The sequence below is a fragment of the Canis aureus genome, chromosome 28 (assembly GCF_053574225.1).
Source record: "Canis aureus isolate CA01 chromosome 28, VMU_Caureus_v.1.0, whole genome shotgun sequence".
Classification (NCBI taxonomy): domain Eukaryota; kingdom Metazoa; phylum Chordata; class Mammalia; order Carnivora; family Canidae; genus Canis; species Canis aureus.
This window is the reverse complement of record NC_135638.1, coordinates 22,898,979-22,922,219: the sequence shown is the minus strand read 5'-3', so window position 1 is coordinate 22,922,219 and position 23,241 is coordinate 22,898,979. Positions and strand designations below refer to the sequence as shown.

The following is a 23,241-nucleotide window of genomic DNA, read 5'->3' as shown; positions in this document are numbered from 1 at the left end:
AAGGCTTAAACATGACGCTCAAACAAAAATGTTTGTGAAGCTCTTAGTAGAATGCTTGGCGCACAGTAAGCCCCCAATAAACATTAGCATTATTCATTTCCTTCCTTCACTCTTTCAGCATTTATCTGTTGAAAAAATCCACCATTATTGCTAGGCATTGGACTAAATAGCATTATATCAAATAACTCTGCCATTGGTCAAGGTAGAAGTCTGTTATAAACAGTGCTACTCAATAAATAAAATCCCATTTTTAATATTGGATCATTAAAATAAAAGTTCCTGAACATTGATTAAATTCAAAGGACTTAAAAAGAGCTAACACATACTAGGTCGCAAGAACTACTTAAAGCTCCACTTATATAGACTCATTATTCCTCACAACAACCCTATGAAGTAGAGACTGTAATCACTTCCATTTTGTGGATTTCTTTAAAACCAACAACTGATGCTGAGTGAAATAAGTCAATCGGAGGACAATCATTATATGATTTCACTCACATGTGGAATATAAGAAGTAGTGAAAAGGATCATAAGGGAAAGGAGGGGAACTGAGTGGGAAAAATTAGAGAGGGAGACAAACCATGGGAGACTCCTAACTCTGAGAAACAAACAAAGGGTTGCGGAAGGGGAGGTGGATGGGGAGGGATGGGGTAACTGGGTGATGGGCACTGAGGAGGGCACTTGATGGGATGAGCGCCGGGTGTTATACTATATGTTGGCAAATTGAATTTACATTTTTAAAAATGTAAAAAAAAAAAAAAACAGCAACAATAACAACTGAGGCACAAAGAAATTAAGCAACTTCCTTCCCCCAGGGTCACACAACTATTAGGTGGCAGACTGAGATTTAAACCCTGGAGAGTATGGCTTTGAGGTCTGGACTCTTAATTACTCTGCTTTGCATCAATTGGACTGATGTCTAGAGAACTTTTAAAAGTTAGCATAAAGTACTCGTAAACCTAAATCTCCTGTCTCATTCCTTCTCTCTGCCCCAAGTTGGTCCTCCTCCCTTTTCTCCCTCCCTCTAGATGTTCCCTTATTGCCATACTCTTTTCACCGATACCTATATAGAACACAGAATATACACTGAATGTTCACAAACATATTTTAATGATCTACTTTTCTGAGAATTAAAAAAAAAATCCTTGCTCTGATTTATTTCAGAACTGCAAAGAAAACAGTAGTTGAGTCCAAAAATTTCACTATTGGTGAAGAACTTAAAATTCCAGTGTTATTCCCCTAATGCTGACAAGGGAACTTCCTTTTGTACGATTTGAATTTTCCACCAGCTCAGGTTCATCTAGATCTTAGCACATCCATCTTCAAAGAGCACTGCTTATGAAAATAAGAAGTGTGATGTAACTTAATTAATATTTCTTAACCACTTTGAAAACAGACGGCGTTAAGCATTATTCCCACGTACTTCAGTTATGGGATTATCTTATAATGAAATGCAGAGATAACACAGTGCTCTAAGAAACTCTTTTGAAAGTAATTAGTTGACACTAATTTCGAATCCTGAACTATTCTGTTATAAAATGAACGTGTCTTATGAATGTATACCTATTACTAATGCACGTTAAATGAATTCAGGAAGCCAACACTTTTTGGTTAGCGCTTGCTATCATGACTAAATCACTTCTGTTCAAGTTGAGGGTTATGAAGAATTGAAACACAGTCCCAGCTAAGTGGATAAATAACCTAACATCCAAAGTTGGAGTTCTCATTCTAAGTCTTATTTAGCAAAACAATTAAGGGCTAGCAAGTGAGAGAAGAGCTAAATCTCTCCAGCACTATGTTGGAAAAACAATTAACGGGTGAAAAGATTCACCAAGAATGTGACAATGGAAGGGTGGGGGGGCTGGAGATTTGGGCTGTCCGGGAAGGTTGACAAAGCAGAAACACAGATATAAGGAAGTGGGAAGAAAATATTTCTTAAAAGGCACAGAAAAGATAATGAAAGCTAGGACCCCAGGGCCCAGGAAAGCCCCAACACAGCCAACTTCTCCTCCTCTATTCTGCTATTTTTTTTTAAGATTTTATTTATTTATTCATGAGAGACACAGAGAGGGAGAAAGAGGCAGAGACACAGGCAGAGGGAGAAGCAGGCTCCATGCAGGAAGCCGGATGTGGGACTCAATCTCAGGTCTCCAGGATCACACCCTGGTCTGAAGGCAGCCGCTTAACCACTGAACCACCCAGGCATCCCTACACTCTGCTATTTATAGCAAAAAATGCCTCAACCCCCAAGAAGGTGGATTAAGCTGGTGCTCCCAAGCCCTCAGCATTAGTTTCCCATTGCTGCTATAACAAACTACTCTACACTGAGTGGCTTAAAACAACTTAAGCTATAGTTATCTTATAGCTCTGGAGGTCAGAAGTCTCAAGTGGGTTGGCAAGGCTGAATTCTCTCTGGAAGCTCTAGGGAAGAACCTATTTCCTTGGGTTTCCTAGCTTCTAGAGCCCCGAGAGCATTCCTTGGCTCACCATACCTTCCTCCATCTCCAAAGGATGTTGCTTTAACCTCTGTTGTAATCACTGTATCTCTTTCTCTTACTCTGACCTTCTTGCCTCCCTCTTTCCCTGACAGGGACTCTTGTGATTATTCGGGGCCCATTCCCACCCAACATCAGGATAACCTCCCAATTTCAAGACCCTTAACAATCACATCTGCAAAGTATCTTTTGCCATGTAAGCCAACACATTCACAGGTTCCGGAGATTTTAGGACATGGATAGTTCTGGGGGATTACTGTTCTGCCTTCCACTCCCTTCTAGATGACTTTTAGCTGTTTTTCATATTCCCGTGGCAGAAAATTAACTACCCTTTAACTACAAGGGTACTACGACTTGAACTATCAATAACAGTAAGTGGAATGAAAAATTTAGTAAACAATTCTTACCAGTTTCCAATGAAACGAGGATCATTCTGGTCAAGGTTAACAGGATTTCTGGGATCGACATAAAAACCAATAAGAAGTCCACCTAATAAATATCCCACTGCAGGACCAAGTGCTCCCATGACATACATGATGGCTGAGAAAACAGAAGGGGAAACGTGAAATACAGCAACATATTACTTAAATTTCAAGAGTGGTCTAATTTCAGTCATACCACACATATATATGTCTAAACCCAGGTAACAGCATCCAAAAACAAAGAACTTTAGAGATGTGTCTATATTTATATTTGGGTTTCAAATCATGCCCTTTATTTAGCTGCTGTCTGTTATCCTTTTAGAATATGAGAATCATCTCTGGACAGCTTTTCAGTTGCTTCTTTTTTTTTTTTTTTTTTAAATATAAGTGCTCAGGCCCCACCCCAGACTGACTAAATTTAAATATCTGAAAGTGCTAGTTAATGAGAAGTCACTGGAAAACCCAGAGAAGATAAAAGTTGTCTCAAGAGTAAAAAATAAATAAATAAAAGATCATCTCAAGATAAGAAGAAAAAGAAAAAAAGTAAATGTCACTTGTCACAGCTGGAAGATTCCAGCAGAATGAAGGAACTTTTCAAATCACCATTTTGGAATCAAAGAAGAGCTCACAATGCATTTGGTTTACTGTTAATTGAAGAATCTTAAAGATCAATAAATCTCCTTAAATGGCATGAGGGAAAAGATCCAAACAACACCAACTCACAGCCTGAATTAGAAAATAATTTCTTAAAGCACATTCCACTAAAGGGATTGTGTCAGTCGATCAGAAAGGGTATCATTCTATCCAAAAAAATTTGGCCATCAAAATGGGCTTATAGCAAAAAAATAACAATAAATTCACTGCCATTCCTTTATACTGTTTTCACTGCTGTGATTCAAATAAAAAATAATAATCTTGACAATTTTTAAATTTTCATATAGGATATGATATTCCTTGAAAGTCACAGAAAACTCTAGCCACACTACAAACCCACTTTTTTTCCTGTTAAAAATTACTTATTTGGGGAGAAATCTATAAATACATTTAGGATACTTCTGTGTTGTTGGCATGATAAACTCAGGGGTCACATATTTCTCATTTCTGTTGCCATCATGTATTTAAACCACTGAATAAATAACAGTTTGCCATATCCTTTAAATAGCACTATATTTACCAAAAAGCAAATTGAACTAATCAGAATAGCTTCACCTTACTTTATCTTCTGCACCTCAATAAACTTTGAATAAACTTGTACCTCCTGTTACTTATAACTACAGACAGTAATTTAACACCTGCTCTCACTTTTCACACTATTTCAAAGGAGAAAGCACAGTGTTTATCTATTTTACAGAATCATCTGCTTGTAACAATAAGATGTTAGGTGCTTCGGCTTCTCCATCTGTGTTTGGAAGTGGAGAATGGAAGCACAGCCACAAGGAATCAGTATTCTTTTGGAAGCATGCTCTTAATAAAATTAAAATTAGAATTTTGATAGATATCTTGTTAACCTCTCTGTTTATAGCCTGAAACGGAACTCAAGAAGAAAAACTGCTTTTTCAGTCCCAGGTTTTCCAATATGCATATGAAGATAAAATTTATGTTTACACCTCCAGGCAAACCAGCACCATTTACAACTTAAAACTGTAATGAGGCCAAAATGTGACATGAATCATCTTCCCAAAATAGTTCTTCTGGCATGAAAGAGACTGTCTTACAAACACAGACAGGGAAAAGGGTATTTCCACCATACTGTTTATGCCTGGGGCACTTGAGTGCAGCATCTCGGAATGCCAAGCAGCAGTGTGCAGGATGTGTGCTGGCAAGACCTCACAATTATACAGTGAATGGAAAACCAATTAAATAACCTTCACCAAAAAACCTTAACTACTTTATAAAATACAGAGAAAGCTTTATAAAATGCAGCTATGTAATCAGAAGAAAAATGTTTATAATATATGGCAAACACTTAGGCCCACTGAACCATTCTCATCAATAAGTATATACAGATATCTATATAATTGTACTATATATTATACAATATATAATATAGTGTCACAACTATCCTACATATGCTATAGCTATAAATCAGTAAGTATATAACACTAGAGATAGAGATAGAGAATAACTGGTTGACATGGTCCCACTGAGTAAATAAACCATCCTGGCCACTGAGCTAACATTTATGAATTGATTAACTACTGGAACTTATTCAGAGCTTATTAGAGGGGCAAATTGTCAATGCAAATTCATATCACTCATTCTCCCAGTCTAAAACTCCAAATCACTCCCCCTCCCCCAGCTGCCTAAAAAATGTCTAAACTGCTCTATCTGGAGTTCAAGGGTAGGACAAGTTGGCCTCCCGTGGCCATTTCCATCTTAAAACCTACTGCCTGCACTCAGGGCTCCATGCAGACTGACTCTCAGAACAGACCTGGGCAAAGCCACTTGTCTTGCCTCAAGGACCCACAGTACCCCCAGGCCTTCCTGTCTGTCTGAATCTTGCCTTTTCTTCAAGGCCCAACCAAGTCCAGCACTGTTCATCCTCCCTTAAGTGGTTTTTCTAACTCCTCAGAATCTCAGTAGATGACATATTGTCCATTCCAGTGGATGACATATTATATATCCAGTGCTTTATGCCTATCAGTAAAAGATTTTAAACATTTGCCCACAGTGTACTTTTCTGCATAATGTGTATTTACCACCAGCCTCGTTCTCATGGCTTGCACCTAATTTATCAGTAAACTCTGCTGGTTCTACCATCAAATCACATCCAATAAGCAGCTCCTTCTCCGTGCCTCTAGCTTGGCCCAAGCCACTAATGTCGCTCATCTGAAAAATTGCTCCAGGCCTTCCAACTGGTATCCCTGCTTCTGGCCTTCCTTCCCTACAATGAATTTTCAACACAGCAGCCCTAACAACCCTCCAGAAACATGAGCTAGGTCATGTCACTTCTTTGCTCACACCCTCCCAAGTGGCTTCCCACCTCACCTGCAATAAAAGCCCAAATCCTTTTGTGTGGTTATAAAGACCTACCCACACATTGGCACGGCTCCCTATTATCTCTCTGCTCCAGTCAAATTGACCTTCTTACTCTTTTTCAGCCTTTCGGGCACATTCCCATGTGGGGGTGTTAGTGCTTGCTCTGCGTGTGGGGGAGGAGGGGGTGTAAGGCCCTTCCCCTAGGTAGCCACATGGTACATTCCCTTACTTACTCCCTCCAGATAGGTATTCAAACAGTGCCTTCTCACTGTGGCCTTGCTTGGTTGTCCATTCTATCTAAAAATTTAAAACTTTTTCCTCATTCTTCCCACTCTTCCTCTGCTTTCTTTTGCTCCTGAGCATATGCTGCCACCCAACACACTCTATATTTCCTTTGTTCATCTTGGTTATCAGCTGTCCTCCTCAACTAGAGTATAAGCTCCAGGAAGGCAGGGATCTTGCCAGTGGCGTTCACTGACAAAGCAATGTAGCAGGCACTCGACCCATTTTGTTCCCATTGCTCATTACCTTCATCACTCCCAGTCTGTGAATGTCCTGTCATTATTAACAACAGTAGATATCAGTGATAAAAGTTGTTTTCAGTGTATATCACCCCTTGAGATATTAACTAATCGCTATCAAGTGGACAGTTTCATGTTTTATGACTGTGTCTCATCAGATCTGAGTACACGGTCATTGGTTTTCTCTCATGATGGGAAGCTTATACTGGGAGTACAGGCTATCCATCGAACTAGCAATAGAAATAAATCTAGAAGTTCCAAGTTTCAAGAGTGGTCTAATTTCAGTCATACCACATATATGTCACAGTTAAACCCGGTTAACAGCATCCAAAAGCAAGGAACTTTAGAGATTGTATATGTATTTATATTTGGGTTTCAAATCATGTCCTTTATTTAGCTGCTGCTGGCTGTTGTCCTTTAGAACATCAGACTCATCTGGAGAATCTTCCTCCTGCACCCCAGTGGACTGTGCTACATTCCCCCTGGATTGTATACATTTCAGCTTCATTTCCCTTTGAGAGAACCCTGGACGATTCCATTCATTTGAAATAAAGTATGCCTTGCTCTTCATTTTTATTTCTTTCCTCAAATGTTTATATCTTATCTTTTGAAGTAACTCTTTCTCCTTGACAGCAGGAGACGGTACTATGCAGTGGTTAAATCACAGACTACAAACTCCTGGGTTCGAATCCCTGCTTTTATTATGCATATAAAGTGCTAAGGATATAACAAACATGAAGAAATATTAAGTTGTATTTTTATATGTTGAATGATCACCTATCCATTCTCTAACAAGTAATTAAATATTAATTAAATTAACATTAATTAATATAATAAATTAACATGTAATTAATTAAATATTAATTTTATATAAGCCAAATGCATACATTATTTAACAGAAGACATACTTATCTTTATATTACCTTAATAAATTATAATTTCTGGAATCCTAATTCTGATCCAGGAGTTAGTTTTGACAATGGCCTGGGCAGATGGAAGTGGGAAAAGAGAATATCCAGACCTTTTTTTCCTCACACAAAGGCCAGTATAGAGTTATCTTCCTGAAGCTGAGAATATGCCTGTGGCTATTATTCTTTCTAAATAACTTTTAGGGTTTTTTTCTCTAATGATTATAAAATATAATATGAACACACAAAAAATTTTTTTAAATCACCAACAATCCATCCCTACCATCCAGATAATGATGGTAATAATAGTAATAAATATTTTTACTATTCATATACTGTATAATTGTTTTAAGTAGCTAGAATTATACAGTACTTATTGCTCTATAATGTGCTTTTTCATATAATACCTCAAACATTTCTTATGTCAATAAATTCTTCTGGAACATTTGTTATGGTTCAAGGATGTGTCATCATGTGGCTCTGACATACTTCCTTTAATAATCCTTAGCTGCTTCCTATCACCAATTTCTGATTGGGGCTATTACTCTGAAGATTATATCAACCTTGTGTTATTACACATGCTGCACAGAACTAGACTCCAATCTTAGAATTACAATCCCCCACCCCAAACCAATCTCAGTTGGGTGAGCTTTTGTAGAGCTAAGAAGCCACTATTAAGTGAAAGGGGCTTTGGAGTACCTGGGTGGCTCATTTGATAAAGTGTCTGCCTTCAGCTCAGGGCATGTTCCAGAATCCTGGGATCAAGCCCTGTGTCAAGACAATGCTAAGCAGGGAGTCTGCTTCTTACCCTCTGTCCCTCCCCACCCCAGCATGCGTGCTCTCTCTCAAATAAATAAATAAAATATTTTTAAAGGTAAAAAATAAGGAAATGAAGGAGGCCTAATGGCTCCTTCAACAGGGTGGGGCCAGCTCTTGGCCCTCACCTTGGACATCATGGCTGATCTGACAAAGAAACAACCTTTGAGAAAGGCTGACCCAACAACAACTTATAACTGTCTCCTCTCCTGCCTCCATCATGTGAATCCTTCACTTACCTTTCCCCAAGTTGTTTTACCTTTAGACCTTCCATTTTCATTTTCTTTTTAAATAATTTTTCACCCTATTTTGTGATCACTTATTCTTCTTTACATTAAAGCACATTAACTTTTTTTTAAGATTTTAATTTTATTTATTTATGAGAGACACAGAGAGAGAGGCAGAGACATAGGCAGAGGGAGATGCAGGCTCCCTGCAGGGAGCCTGATGGGGGACTCAATCCCAGGACCCCAGGATCACAACCTGAGCCAAAGGCAGACACTCAACCACTGAGCCACCCAAGCATCCCTAAAGCACATTAACTACTCTTTTTAATCCCGTTTACCTTTACAGTTTTCATTTTTCTCCTCCTGTAGATTTATCCTTTATTCTAATTTAATACCACTTTTTTACTTTCACTCATAAAATATTTTAGCTGCTGCTCTCTTACTTTTTTGGAATGTGTTTTGTCTTTTTTAAAACACTTTTCAGAAAAATTTCAATCTAAAATTAACTATCAAGTTTTCCTTTCAAATTATTTGTTGCCTTCTATTTCTCATATCTTAAGTACGTTTGCTTATGTTTTTAGCCCTATTTATAGTAGGCTAAGTTTTTTTTTAAGATTTTATTTATTTATTTGAGAGAGAGAGCACGCACAGGCAGGTGGAGGGGCAGAGGAAGTGGGAGAAGCAGCTTCCCCGCTGAGCAGGGAGTCCGATACAGACCTTGATCCCAGGACACCTGGGATCATGACCTGAGCTGAATGCAGACGCTTAACTGACTGAGACACTCAAGTGACTCTAGGCTAATTTTTTATTTTTATAAACTCTCTTGGTTTTAAATTTTGAATCTTTGTTATATTCCTGAATTTTATGTTATTTTTCACATTCAGTGCTTTCTCCTTTTGTATCTTCTGGTAATAACTTCCTTTAACAATCTTTGTTTATCTTAGTCTTCTCTTATATTATGCTTGTTTTGTGATCAGTTTTGGTGATAGCTCATTACAGCTGGCCTCATAGCTCATCCAGGCCCATCTCCCCCACTGTCTCTGTAATTCTGCTCAGCTGCCCTGCATGGCTTTTTCCAGCCAGTTAAGGATGGTAGTTTGAAAGATTCAGGGTTAATTCTCCCCTGGGCTCAAGGCTAATTTTCACATAGTATGTCTGATTAGCTGGACCCCATGACTGCTATCTCACATGATCCAATAATGACAAAATGTGAGTTCTAAGTCTCAGATCTCTGATGAATAAGCACTGACTCTAAAACAAGGCAGGCTCACAGACTAAATCACATACACCAGAGTGCTCTTCCTCATCCAGTTCCAACCTGGCCCGGGGAGGGTCCTATGGGTTGACCTTCCCAATGGCTACTCGAGAGAGGAGGCTAATAGCATCCTGCAAAGCTTGCCTGCACCTATTTTGTCCCTTCTTGAAGCTGACACCTCCATTTCTGGCAGAGTTAAAAGACACTCCTCCTTCCTGATCACAAAAACCCAACTTGACTACATTGGTATTATCTCAAATAGGGTTGTTCTGTGGGGTCAGAAGCAACTAGGGGAACAGCTCTCTGAACTCTACAGAGTCCACGTTCAGTAACTTAACCTGCTCCTGAATCACAAATGATTCCAGAACTCCTAATAGTGACCAGCGAGCCACAAGTCTTGCTGGACTTGAGAAACCAGGGGTCCAATCAAAATCAGCAAAGATCCTAGTATCACAGATCACTAGTCACCTCTTTCCAAGCCTCAATCCCAAATAGTGAATAGGGCTCCACATTGCCAGATCAAAAGTCACTTACTCACCCATGTGCTCTGTGATGCCTGGCCCTGGGACAAGGAGGTAGCATTGCAAAGATCAATAAGATGGGCACAGTCATCCAGAAGAGGAACAGGTAAAACCAACTATGATTCAAGACCCAGTGAGTAAGTGCAACAAGCACCAGAAATATGCCATGGACCATGGGAGAGGAATGATTCATAGCAACTAGCTGAGGAGGGAGGACCAGGGAAGCCTTCGCAGAAAAGATGACTTTTGACATAAGCCTGCAAAAATGAGGGGAAAAGGACACTAGAGGCTGAGGAACCCATATGGGCAAAAGTGTGCAAGTTTGGAAGTGCATGGCCTGTTTAGGGAATTACAAGTGACCTAGTGGTGCAACTACCTCAGAGAAGAGTGACCACCATCGACTCAAACTAGTCCCACCCAGGGGTCTAGGTACCCAGCTTTGTGCAGGCTCCGAGTTGCTCTCCTCTGAGGACAGTGGGGATGGATGGCAGCATTGCAACAGCTTCCCCTACCATTCAGTGGTATTTAGAAATGCTCTTGCTGATGTTGTCCACATGGCAGTAGAGAAACAAGTCACTTCCACTGTGTGATTGAGGAAAGGCCATGACATTGAGAATGGGAAGTCAGAGCACTAGTCCTTGGGCTCAACTGAGCACTTGATTGTCTCCCCCACTCTCCTTTCCTCCCTCTCTCCTTCTGTATCAACTACTGGAATAGTCAGAAGTCCCAGCCACCATGTTACTGCCAAAGGCCTCTCCTTCCACCTCATTCCTGCTGTCCCTAGCTCTTGGGAGAACAAAAAACTCTCCTTCTCATTCATTCTCTTCATTTATGGGCAGATTCAACTGGGTGGACATCTTTTCTATCTGTTCAGTTTCTATGATCCTTTCTCTTGGCAAAAGCAATTCCATTTTCCTTTAGGAACGACCCACCTTTCATTGCACAGCCTCAATGGCCTGGCATTCATGGGGCCCTGTCCTCCATTATTCATTGGTAGACAGGTAACCAACCCAGGCCAATCAGATGCTGTTCTCCCACATACCATGTGGCTCACTCCCTTACCTCTTCAGATCTATACTCAAATATCATTCCTCAGAGAAGCCATAGCTTATCACATATCTAAACATGACACACCTCACCTCTCCCACCCCATCACTCTTCATCACCTGGCTCTGGCTGGGGTTTTCATTATGGTAAGTACCACCAAGTGGCAATACATTTGTTTGTTGGGATCCCTGGGTGGTGCAGCGGTTTGGCGCCTGCCTTTGGCCCAGGGCGTGATCCTGGAGACCCGGGATTGAATCCCACGTCGGGCTCCCTGCATGGAGCCTGCTTCTCCCTCTGCCTGTGTCTCTGCCTCTCTCTGTGTGACTATCATGAATAAATGAATAAAATCTTTAAAAAAAAATAAATTTGTTTGTTTATTCTCTGTCTCTCCCACTGGAATATCAGTTCCATGAGAACAAGGGCCATTTTTTTTTCACTGATGCCTTATCAGTGCCTGAACAGTGCTGACCATAAGCACTAATGAATATTGTTGAACAAAGAAGGGTTGAAGACATGGACTTTCAATCTTGAGTGAAGTTACAAAAGCAATCGAAGTGGATTCATCCTTGCAACATGGCCGTAAAGAATCATCCATCGGTTCCTGTTCCCTAGACCCCTGGGGTTGCACTGCCCTTGTGAGCCATCCCTACCTTCCTTCCCCATAACATCCTTGGTTTGACAGAGCTGACTCCTGTGGTTTACAACCTGACCCTTGCTTCTGCCAGGCTCTCCAAGGTTAACCACCCTCCCCAGCTGGGTTTCCCCAGTTCTCAGAGCCTCACTGCAATTGGCTTGCATTTCCTGTGCCCTCATTTGAACTTGGTGTCTTGATTAATTATCAGCCTCTGTTCCACATTGCTCCCCCTTCCCACTTTTCATCACTTGCTGTCCACCACTTCCCCTACATTCCCTCTGGCGCAGGACCCACTTTCTCAGCTGCCATACATGCCAGTAAATGCTGCCGAGAATTGATGATGACAGAGGTTTGGGTTACAAGCGTAATTTAGGCTCTGTCCCAGGACCTGGGATTCACCCAGGATGGTCCCACAGAGAAACATATTGCACACATGCCTATTAAACCCAGTCTAGGACATAGTGATAGAAGGTCACCCTTTTGAATATGTTTGGTGGCACAGCTGCTACAGATAAGAAGAGGACTTGAAAAGAAATCCACACTTCACCATGGTATCACAGCAATGACACCAACTCACATTCAACTTGCACAATGTCTTGAAAATTAGCCAAAGTACTTCACAGCACCAGTGCACCATATTTAAAGAAAATATTCCCTTGCTCGTTCCTTCCACTCACAAGCACAGGCAGATATGAGACCTCTGATCTCTGTTATTTGGAACAGCATTTTTTTTTTCTTTTAAGTGATTCAGTTATTTTGACACAGGCCTGACAGTAAAAAAAACAGCTGCCACAGCAGTCAGGGAATAGTCTATCACTTTGCTAAAACATCCAGAGAGCATCTTAGGTCACAAATGACAAGGGGAAAGAGCTTAGGTAGATTCGGAGTGGTTTTTCCTCACTACCATAGCAAGCAATAGTTGGTTTAAATTCACTATCTTCCTTTAGAAATATCTTCAAATTAGTTCATTTCTAAAAGAAAACACACAAGTACATATAGAAGCAGCCACTTACATTTAATTAATACTTGGGGCATGGAGGAGCAGTTAATGTGCTATAGCTTTAAAACATCAAACTGGCCACCTGTGAGTGACCACTATCTAGAAACTCAATCTAGTCCTTAAGAAGGACCCCAAAAACAGCTGCCATGAAAGCATTAAAAAAAAAAAAAACCACCAAAAAAGTGAATTTTTAAGTTATATTTTGGGCCAAAAAAAGACAAAAGTTAGGAATGGATTTCCTTAGAACACAAACAGAAAATGTGTAACAGATAATCAAAATATTAATGAACCCATGAGAAACCAATTGGCTAGTTATCAAAGAAACAGAAAGTACAAACAATGAAATACCATTCTACTAAAATAAACTAGCAAAGACTAAATTGTGAGAGTACTCAGTATGGATATAAATCAGTGAACTCGTTATTTTCATCCATTACTGGTACAAAGTTACAACCGGTATAAGCTTTTTGATAGCAATTCACCATATACATCATGATGACATTTGTCACTGCATTTTGTATATAGAAAAACAGAAATAATATTAACGACACTAACTAATTGGGGCACCTGGGTGCTCAGTTGGTTAAGCCTCTGACTCTTATTTCAGCTCAGGTCATGATCTCAGGGTCATGAGATCGAGCCCCAAGTCAGGCTCTGTGCTAAACATGGAGACTGCTTAAGATTCTCTCTCACCCTCTCCCTTTGCCCCTCCCCACTTTCCTCTCTAAAAAAATAAAAATAGTAACTAACTAAATTTTGATTCATAATGCAACTATTAACTTTAATGTTTACAAAGAGTTTTTATACCTTGAGGAAATATTTATTTTTAAAATTTAAGTGAAAATGAAGAATACAAAGTTCTGTTGACAGTGTGATCATGTCAAAAAACATACACTTTAAAGAAAGATTATCGGGCATCTGGGTAGCTTAGTCAGTTGGGTGTCTGCCTTCAGCTCAGGTCATGGTCCCAGAGTCCTGGGATTGAGTACCAAGTCGAGCTCCCTGCTCAGCAGGGAGCCTGCTTCTCCCTCTAACCCTTCCCACCTGCTTGTGATCTCTCTCTCTCTCTCTGATGTTCTCTATCAGATAAATTCTTTTTTATAAATAAATAAAAATTTAAAAAGGATTGTCTATAGAAAAGCTACTAGAACCAATAAGTGGATTTAATAAACAAAGTTGCATGATACAAGATCAATATTTTAACAATTATATCTCTATATGCAAGTAACAGAAATATCATTTAAAATAGAATCATAAAATATAAAACTTAGGAATAAATCTGAAAAAATATAGGAAATACCTATACACTTAAAATTACAAAACACTGCTAAAAGAAACTAAAGATGATCTAAATTAACAGAGAGATATGCCTTTTGTGGGTCACAAGGTTCAGTATTGCTATCAATCCTCTCAAAATGGATTGATAAATTCAATCCAATTCCAATCAAAATCCCAGAGACTTTTTTTGTAGAATTGACAAACGTATTCTACAAGTCAAAGAACATATGGGAAAGCAAAGGACACAGATAAGACAATTTTGAAAAAGAGCAAAGTTAGAATACTAAAACTACCTGATTTCAAGACTTATAAAGATACTGTAATCAAGACAGTGTAGTACCAGCTTTAAGATAGACAATTAGGAAAAAAAAAAAAAAGATAGATAAGTAGATCAGTGAAATAAAAAAGGGAGTTTAAAATTAGTTAATTAATTAAAATAAAAAGGGAAATCCAGAAACAAACCCACACAGGTATAAGGACAAGTGACTACTGACAAATGTATAAAGATAATTCAATGCAAAAAGTAGTCTTTTCAACAAACAGTGCTGAAATCCATTATATTTCTAACTCAAAATGAATCATAGACCTAAATGTAAAACCTAAAACTATAGAACTTCTAGGAGAAAACAACTGAGGCAAATATTTTTCAACAGATATGCTACCAAAGAAGATATATGAGTAGCCAGTCAATAAGCACATGAAAGATGGTTAGTATCATGAGTCATTAGGGAAGTACACATTAAAACCACAATGAGATATCACTAAAACTCCTATTCAAATGGTTAAAATTAAAAATACAAATTATACCAGGTATTGGTAAGGTTGAACTAGAACTCCCTTACACTGCCAATGTGGAATGGAATATGTTACAATCACTTTGGAAAACAGTTTGATAGTGTCTGAGGAGTTAAACATATACCTAGCATACAAGTTAACCATTTCACTTCTAGGTACTTTCACAAGAGAAATGAAAGTAAATGTCCATGCAAAGGGTTATGTACAATTATCCTAGCAGCTTTATTTGTAACAGCAAAAACTGGAAACAACCAAAATGCCCATCAAGAAGAGAATGAAAAAAAAAAAGAGAGAGAGAGAGAGGTGAATGGATAAACAGTTGTGGCATATGTATACAATGGAATACTGTCTAGCATTACAAAGAAATGACTATTGATACAGGCTAAAACATGGATAAATCTCAAAACAATCATGCTAAGTAAGAGAAAGCATACATTAAAGAGTATATAGTATGTGGTTCAATTTATAAACTTCTAAAAATATGCAAACTAATCTAAAGTAATTAAAAAAGCAGTCTGTGGTGACCTGGGAGTGGAAGGGGACGAGGCAGAAAAAAAGGAAAACATTCATAGTCTCAATTGTGACAACAATTTCCTGGGGGGGGGGGGGTGTCAAACCATATCAAATCATGTATTTTAATTATGTGCAGTTTGTTTTATGTCAATTTTACTTTAAGATGAAAAAGGATAACTGTTCTAAAAGTGGGTTCTGATGATGGTTGCATAATTCTGTAAAATAAAATCATTGAATTACACACTTCCAGGCGGTGAATTTTATGGTATATAAATTATGCATCGAAGAGCCATAAAAAAGACTGGAATGGAACATATCCTGTATTGAAAGCTGTTAGCTTGGGGTAGTGAAATTACAGTGGGTTTTTTGGTGTTTTCCTTATAACTTTCCATATCTGCAGGTTTTTCAAACTTAAAATTTAGTGAGAAAAAAAAAACTTTTGTACATATCTTCTGGAATTAGTACTTTTATCTCTTTCAGCTACTAATATCCAGCCATCAAATATATTATTTTATGCCAATTTATGATCAATATGTTTTTTAAAACTTGAAGGAAATCTTTATAGGTTAATGGCTTGTTTTATTTGTTCTTATATCTTTAGTACCTCCTCCAGAGGCAGAAAACACATAGTGAACTCTCAGCTAACCTCCAGAGAGTACAGCATCTATAAAGCAATATTCCAATTTTTCTTAAGATTGATCTGTCCAATACTTTGTGATGATTCTTCTCAGCCTAAATTTAAATTAGAGGTTGACAAATGACTTGCCAAACTTAGTAAAAATTTATTGGAACATAGCAACATGCATTTTTTTATATATTTGTGTGACTATTTTCATTACAGCAGCAGAGTTGAGTAGTTCCTATAAAGACAATATGGTCCTCAGACTAAAATATTTACCAGAGCAAGTCCTTTATAGAAGAACAAATTTGCCAACCCTTGTTTTGAATAATGACATTTAGTGTATATTTACTGTTTCAAGTATCATCCAAATGTTTGCACACACTATTTCTTTTGATTTTCATCTCTTATAGTAGTTATAATTATCTAAGCTATGGCTATAAGTCACAGAGGTATGGGTGCATTTTTGTTTAAATGAATATCTGGTAAAGCCACTCTTTTATAAATGTTTTATTTCTAACAACTTACATAGATCAAAAAAAATTTTTTAAAGACTTTATTTATTCATGACACACACACACACACACTCACACACACACACACACAGAGGCAGAGACACAGGCAGAGGGAGAAGCAGGCTCCACACAGGGAGCCTGATGTGGGACTCGATCCCGGGTCTCCAGGATCATGCCCTGGGCTGAAGGCGGCGCTAAACCGCTGAGCCACCCAGGCTGCCCAGATCGAAATTTTTTAATATAAAAGGGAAAAACATTTGTATAAAAGAATTCATTTGCAAAGTCAATTTTTCCAGAGTTGGCAATTTCTCAAAGATTCTATTTATGAGAGTATATACTCCCCAAGTAATATTTTAGTTGAACTATAATCCACTGGGAAGTAAAATGATATCATAACTATTGTTATTGACAATCTTCCGTAAACTACACTAGGTATTTTATATCTTTCGTAAATATTGTTTGCTATTCAACACTAACAGCTTTCTGGGAAAAAAATATTGTCATTTCCAATTTACAGATGAGAAAGCAGAGTCCCTGAGAAGTTAAGGATTATCAGCAATTAGTAAGTGGCAGAGCCAAAACTAGAACTTGGCTCTATCTGAAACCAAAGCCCATCTTTTTTTCCATTTATGGACATATATCTCTAAAATACAAAAAAAAAAAAAAAAACAATAGAGGTTTAATGTAAGAAGTATATAGGTCTCTACTACTGAAAAAATTAATCCCTTAAGAGCTGAAAATCTCAAAATATTTTTAGAGTTGTAGTAGCAGCAGTCTTAAGAGCATTCTTTTTTTTTTTTTTTCTTTTTTAAAGATTTTATTTATTTATTCATAGAGACATAGCTAGAGAGAGAGGCAAAGACACAGCAGAGGGAGAAGCAGGCTCCATGCAAGGAGCCCGACGTGGGACTCGATCCCGGGTCTCCAAGATCACGCCCTGGGCTACAGGCGATGCTAAACCGCTGCGCCACCGGGGCTGCCCTCTTAAGAGCATTCTAAATGAAAGAGAAGTTCACTATTTAGATTTCCATCTCTAGTCTCGTCACTAATTGGCTGCCATAAGGATGGCAGAGAAATGTACATCATATGAAAAACACATTCCAAATATGTTGTATGACATTTACTTCAATAATTACAGCGAAGACTCAGAAGAAGGTACCAGCTGTTAAGAGCAGATTCATCTCCTGGGAAGAGTAAGTCACTGCCAGGAAGCACCTTCCAAGTAAACAGGCATAGGTATGACACACCTCCAATTTGCTTTCCAGGCACCAGAAGAAGCATGATTCCCATAGGAAAGGTTCAAGTCTAAAGTAATGCTTAGGCATAGATGGAATAACATCATGTACAAATGTTCCTATGGTTATTGGCATCACCAAGGCCATCTATTGGATTTTATAGGCATTCAAGTGAGACAAATGTTTTAGGACACCTTTAATATTATCCTTCTTTTTTCCTATCAGTATACAGGAATTACTTCTAGTACAGTAAGACTGCTTCCACTAGGGCTCACTGCAAAGCTTATTCTTGTATTTGACAGTGTTAGCAGTCCAAGTCTACAGCCACTGACAGCAGAGCTACTACTAAAAGATAACACTGAGTTATCTATTATATGTGAGATACTGTGCTAAATGCCTTTATATGTATCTCACACTTAATATTCATAGCAACCTTATGAGGCAGGTACTATTATTGTCCTAATTTAGGACATTTTCTTTTGTAGTCACCTCACCGGTGAAATAATACAATTCATCTGAATTAAAAATGGATAACCCTTGACTATTACCTAACAATAACAAAGATAATTTATAAATACAAACAGATTTACCAAGTTAATATGCTTAAACATTTTATGTTTCTTCTATCACACAACATTTAGAGTAGTAGAATAAATTCTCATTTGGAAAGCTGGTCTATAGTCTACTTTTATAAGAAATATGGCATGGATAAAAATAAAAAAAAGAAATATGGCAGGGGCGCCTGAGTGGCTCAGTCGGTTAAACATCCAATTCTTGATTTCAGCTCAGGTCACGATCTCAGGGTCCTGAGATCGAGCCTCGCCTTGGGCTCTGAGCTGAGCATGGAGCCTGCTTAAGATTCCCTTTCTCTAAAAAAAATAAAAATAATAAATAATAAAAAAAATTAAAAAATAAAAAAAAGATTCCCTTTCTCTCCTTTTCCCTCTGCCCCTCTTCTCCCACCCTCCACCCTGCTTGCTCTCACTCTCTCTCTCTGAAAGAAAAACAGAGAGAGAGAGAGAGAGAGAGAGAGAGAGAAAGAAAGAAAGAAGAAAGAAAGAAAGAAAGAAAGAAAGAAAGAAAGAAAGAAAGAAAGAAAGAAAGAAAGAGAAAAAAGAAAAATATGGCAAATGACTGAAGTAATATCAAGCATTTTGTTTTAAAATAAAAAGTAATACTCAATGTCCTGGGGGCAATTATGATTCAAATCAATATTTGAGTGGTTCATAAGAGCACTGGTTTTAGCATTAGATGTCTGTGTAGGTCCCAATCAGGGACTGGCTCCATGAACTTAGACAAGATACTTAATCCTACTAGACATGCTTCCTCATCTATAAATAGGGGATCATAATTTATCTACTTCTGAGAGTTATTGAGGGGATAAATGAGATAATGCACATAAAACCCTTAACACTTACTAAGTGCTCAGTCAATGTCAGCTATAACAATTATCATTATTACTTCTATTATTATATCTAACTTCATAGTTAAAATTATGATTCTGAGACAATACAGGATTTTAAAGAATCTTCAGAGCCACCAAAGGATGATGATGTTCTACTCAGTATTATTTTAGTGTTAAGTGTATTTTATTGTTTCCAAAGTCTTCCCATACAGAATTCACATATTTGGTGATCAGATCATCAGACTATTCAATTACTCAAAACACCTTATTCCCTAATCATTAATCAACCAGTAGTTACTTTGTGAAATTATAGTGTGTGAAATAACTAGTGCTAAATATTACAAGTGATAAAAGGGCCATCCCCTTCCTAAAAAGAGCTTATTGGGAACCCTTTCTTCAGAAACAAAACAAGAAAAGCTAATTGCCAACATAAGACTTTCTATGACAACTGCTATATTGTGGTTCCAATAACAAGGATGAGGAAAGGAGACAAAGAAATGGAAGAAGAAAACTAATACTTTTAAATGCCTCCTCTGTGCTTTTTAAACACAATAGCTAATTCTCCCAAGAAAATACGTGAAAGATAAATTTAATTAGTTCCCACTTTACAGAAGGATTCTGGACTTGGAAATGTTAAGGAATATACCCAAGTCACAAAATTAGTGAACAGAAGATTCAAGTCCAAGTCTGTCTGACTCCAGAGTTCAAACTCTTACACTATAAGAGCACATGACCTCCCATGTGATTTCAATGAGGCCACAAGTTAAATCTTACTCTACACTCAACAAATATCAAAAGCAAACCACTTAAAAAAAAAAATCAAGCTGTCATTAGCATTCTCCCAGAAGAAAGATATTAATTTATACATCAGCCAAATAATACATAAGAAACCTCAATGGTAAGTCCTAATCTTTTAAAAAGAAAATCTTGAATTGTCATTGAAGCTACTATGATTTTCAGAGGAGAGTTACCTTAGAGATTTTTCATGAATTTACTATGCTACATTTTCAAATTTACTCACAGGCTCTATCTAGTTCTCAAGGGCATTTTTAGAGTAATCTCATCACTTATAGAGCACTAAGTCTGAGACCTGACTAGAGATAATATAGCTATTATGTAATATTTAATAGTTCAAAATGAGAAGTTAATATACTTCTAAAAATATCAAAGAAACTAGTATATAAAAATGTCAACTGTGATCATCAAAAATTGCTTTGAGTTCTAATTCTCTCATACTCTTTTCAAGGCTTCTGCATTTTTTGTCAGGGAGGGTCTGAATAAATAACACCATTTGAGGGATCTCTGGGTGGCTCAGTGGTTGGGCATCTGACCCAACCACTTGGGTTTGGGTTGTGGTCCTCAGGTCCTGGGGTCAAGTCCCACATCAGGCTCCCCGCAGGGAGCCACTTCTCCCTCTGCCTATCTCTCTGCCTCTCTCATGAATAAATTAATGGAATCCTTAAAAAAAATAAAAATAACACCATTTGATATGTGGCAACTCTTTTATATTTCAGCCCATTCTCAACTATCTTTTAAACCCCACAAACCAAAAAAAAAAAAACAAAACAAAAAAAAAAAAATAAACCCCACAAACCTGTCCAATCTGTCAATTTTCAACTGCTTTCAGGAAGTTTCAACAGTAGGCAAATATGATAAAGGAAAAATCAGATACTTCCTAAAAGCATTTTTAAAAATAAGATTTCTAAGTTGTGCCTAGTTAGCTTCAGTGCTTAAAGTAGATTTAATTAATATTATGTACCAAGTTTTCATAAGTGTCATGCATCCTTGCATCTTAGTTAATGGAGTTTTGGTAATGCTATTAATTAGTAAGAAAATGTAAAAACAATCAGTTATTGATTCCCTTCAAGACAGTAAACTTTTCATGATTTAGCACACACACACACACACACACACACACACACACAATGCAAAACAAGGAAATGAAGGGCTAAGGTACACATCTGCTACCCTGGAACCAACCCCTCAAAAAATCAGCTAGTATCTAGATAAGCCAGGGAAAATGATGTTTATGTCAAATATTTGGGGAAAGATTTAAGAATACTCTGATTACTTAAGTGGCCTATAAGAAAATTTTTAAAAGGCCTCAAGTAAATGACTACTCAGTCCAAGAAAACAGTAAATTGTTAAGAATCTATTTCCTTGACTATCTATGATCTTGGAAGTAACAGTAAACATTCATTTAAAAATGTCGGTGGAGGGCAGCTCCAGTGGCCTGGCTGTTTAGCACCAACTTCGGCCCAGGGTGTGATCCTGGAGACCTGGCGTCGGGTCCCACGTCAGGCTCCCTGCATGGACCCTGCTTCTCTCTCTCTGCCTGTGTCTCTGCCTCTCTCTCCCTCTGTCTTTTGTGAGTGAGTGAGTGAGTGAGTGAGTGAGTGAGTAAATGAATGAATGAATGAATGAATGAATGAATGAATGAAAATGTCAGTGGAGGGGTGCCTGGGTGGCTCAGTCAGTTAAGTGTCTGACTCTTGATTTTGGCTCAGGTCATGATCTCACGCACCTGAGATCAAGGCCTGCGCTGGTAGGCTCCAGGCTCAGTGGGGTGTCTGCTTTAGATTCTCTCTCTCCTTTTCCCTCTGTCCCTCACCATGCTTGCATGCACTCATGCTCTCTCTCTCTCTCTCTCTCTCTCTCTCTTAAATAAATATTTAAAATGTTAGTGGGTTGGGAGGCATCTGATTGGCTCAGTCAGTAGAACATGCAACTCTTGATCTCAGGGTAGTGAGTTCAAGCCCCACATCAAGCGTAGAGCTTAAAAAAAAGTTAGCAGATTGAATATGCAAAGCTGCCTCCATGGAAGGAGGCACAGGGCTGAGCAGTTCTCCACCATGGATACTCCTCATCTCTTCTCCCACTAATGTGGCTGACTCTCACACAAGAGAGAAATCTAAAAGAACCTTACGTCATTTCAATTCATGGCATCTAGCACTAGACACATCAAGCTCTCCTTATGAAAAGTAATATTATTCTTTCTAATTTCTGATACAATGCTGATAAATCAAAATTCAGACCTATACATGCCCTAAATTGACATATCATTTTTCCTACTGGCAGTTGCAATGGTTAATTTTATGTGTCAATTTAACTAGGCTAAGGGATGCCCAGAGAGCTAGTAAAACATTATGTCTGGGTGTGTCTATAAGGGCGGTTTCACAATATTCACATTTGAGTCAGTGGACTGAGTAAATAGGTCCACCCTCACTGGATGAGTAGGCATCATCCGATCCGATGAGGGCACAAACAGAATGAAAAGGCGGAGGAAGGACAAATTCTCCCTCTCTCTCCTCTTTAGCTGGATGTCCATCTTTCCCTGCCCTTACACGTCAGAGCTCCTGGATCTCAGGCCTTCGGACTTTACTTAACTTAGGACTTACACCAGCAGCCCCCAGTGTGCCAGGCTCTTGAACTTGAACTGAATTATACCACCAGCTTACCTGGCTTCTAGTTCACAGACAGCAGATTGAGGGACTTCTTGGCCCCCATAACTATGTGGGCTAATTCCTATAAATCTATCTACCTATGTACCTGTCTGTCTGCCTATCTATATCCTATTGGTTTTGTTTCTCTGAAGAGCACTAACACAGATTTGCTTCAAACATCTAACTTCCTTTATGTCTCATGATATGGAGTCATATCCAGTCACTGACCTGAAAGAGACTATTAACTTCACAGACAGCCCTAGTCATCAGCATCTGCATCTGTGTATGTACCACCATAATTAATCAAGAGTGTCTGTGTTGGATAATAACAGGAGTTCAGGCCCACAATCCCTCAGCCAAATCCTGGAGGCTGGATGTGATGCAGAATTAAGAATTCTTCACATTTTTCAAAAGTAAAAAGGTGAATGGAGCTATCTATCATGTAACTTCTGGTGGAGTCCAGAATGGTGCTCCAAAATCAAGGGCACTAATGCTTTGGCAACCAAATGAATGAATATTCACACTAAATGCAGTTTAAAACCATGTTCCTTATCTGATCAGGCCTTCTTTTGCCATGAAATGGGTTGCAAAACTTACTTTTGGATTTCAAAGT

General features: G+C 38.3%; 1 protein-coding gene across 3 annotated transcripts in view; it reads right to left on the bottom strand.

The window, feature by feature from the left end:
• SLCO5A1 (solute carrier organic anion transporter family member 5A1) overlaps positions 1 to 23,241 on the bottom strand; it is a 135,401-nt gene that overhangs the window by 79,663 nt on the left and 32,497 nt on the right. For all 3 annotated transcript variants that reach the window (XM_077876618.1, XM_077876619.1, XM_077876617.1), the window contains exon 3: positions 2,903 to 3,035. In XM_077876618.1, the coding sequence (XP_077732744.1) occupies positions 2,903 to 3,035 (133 nt within the window). The remainder of the gene's footprint in view (positions 1 to 2,902; positions 3,036 to 23,241) is intronic.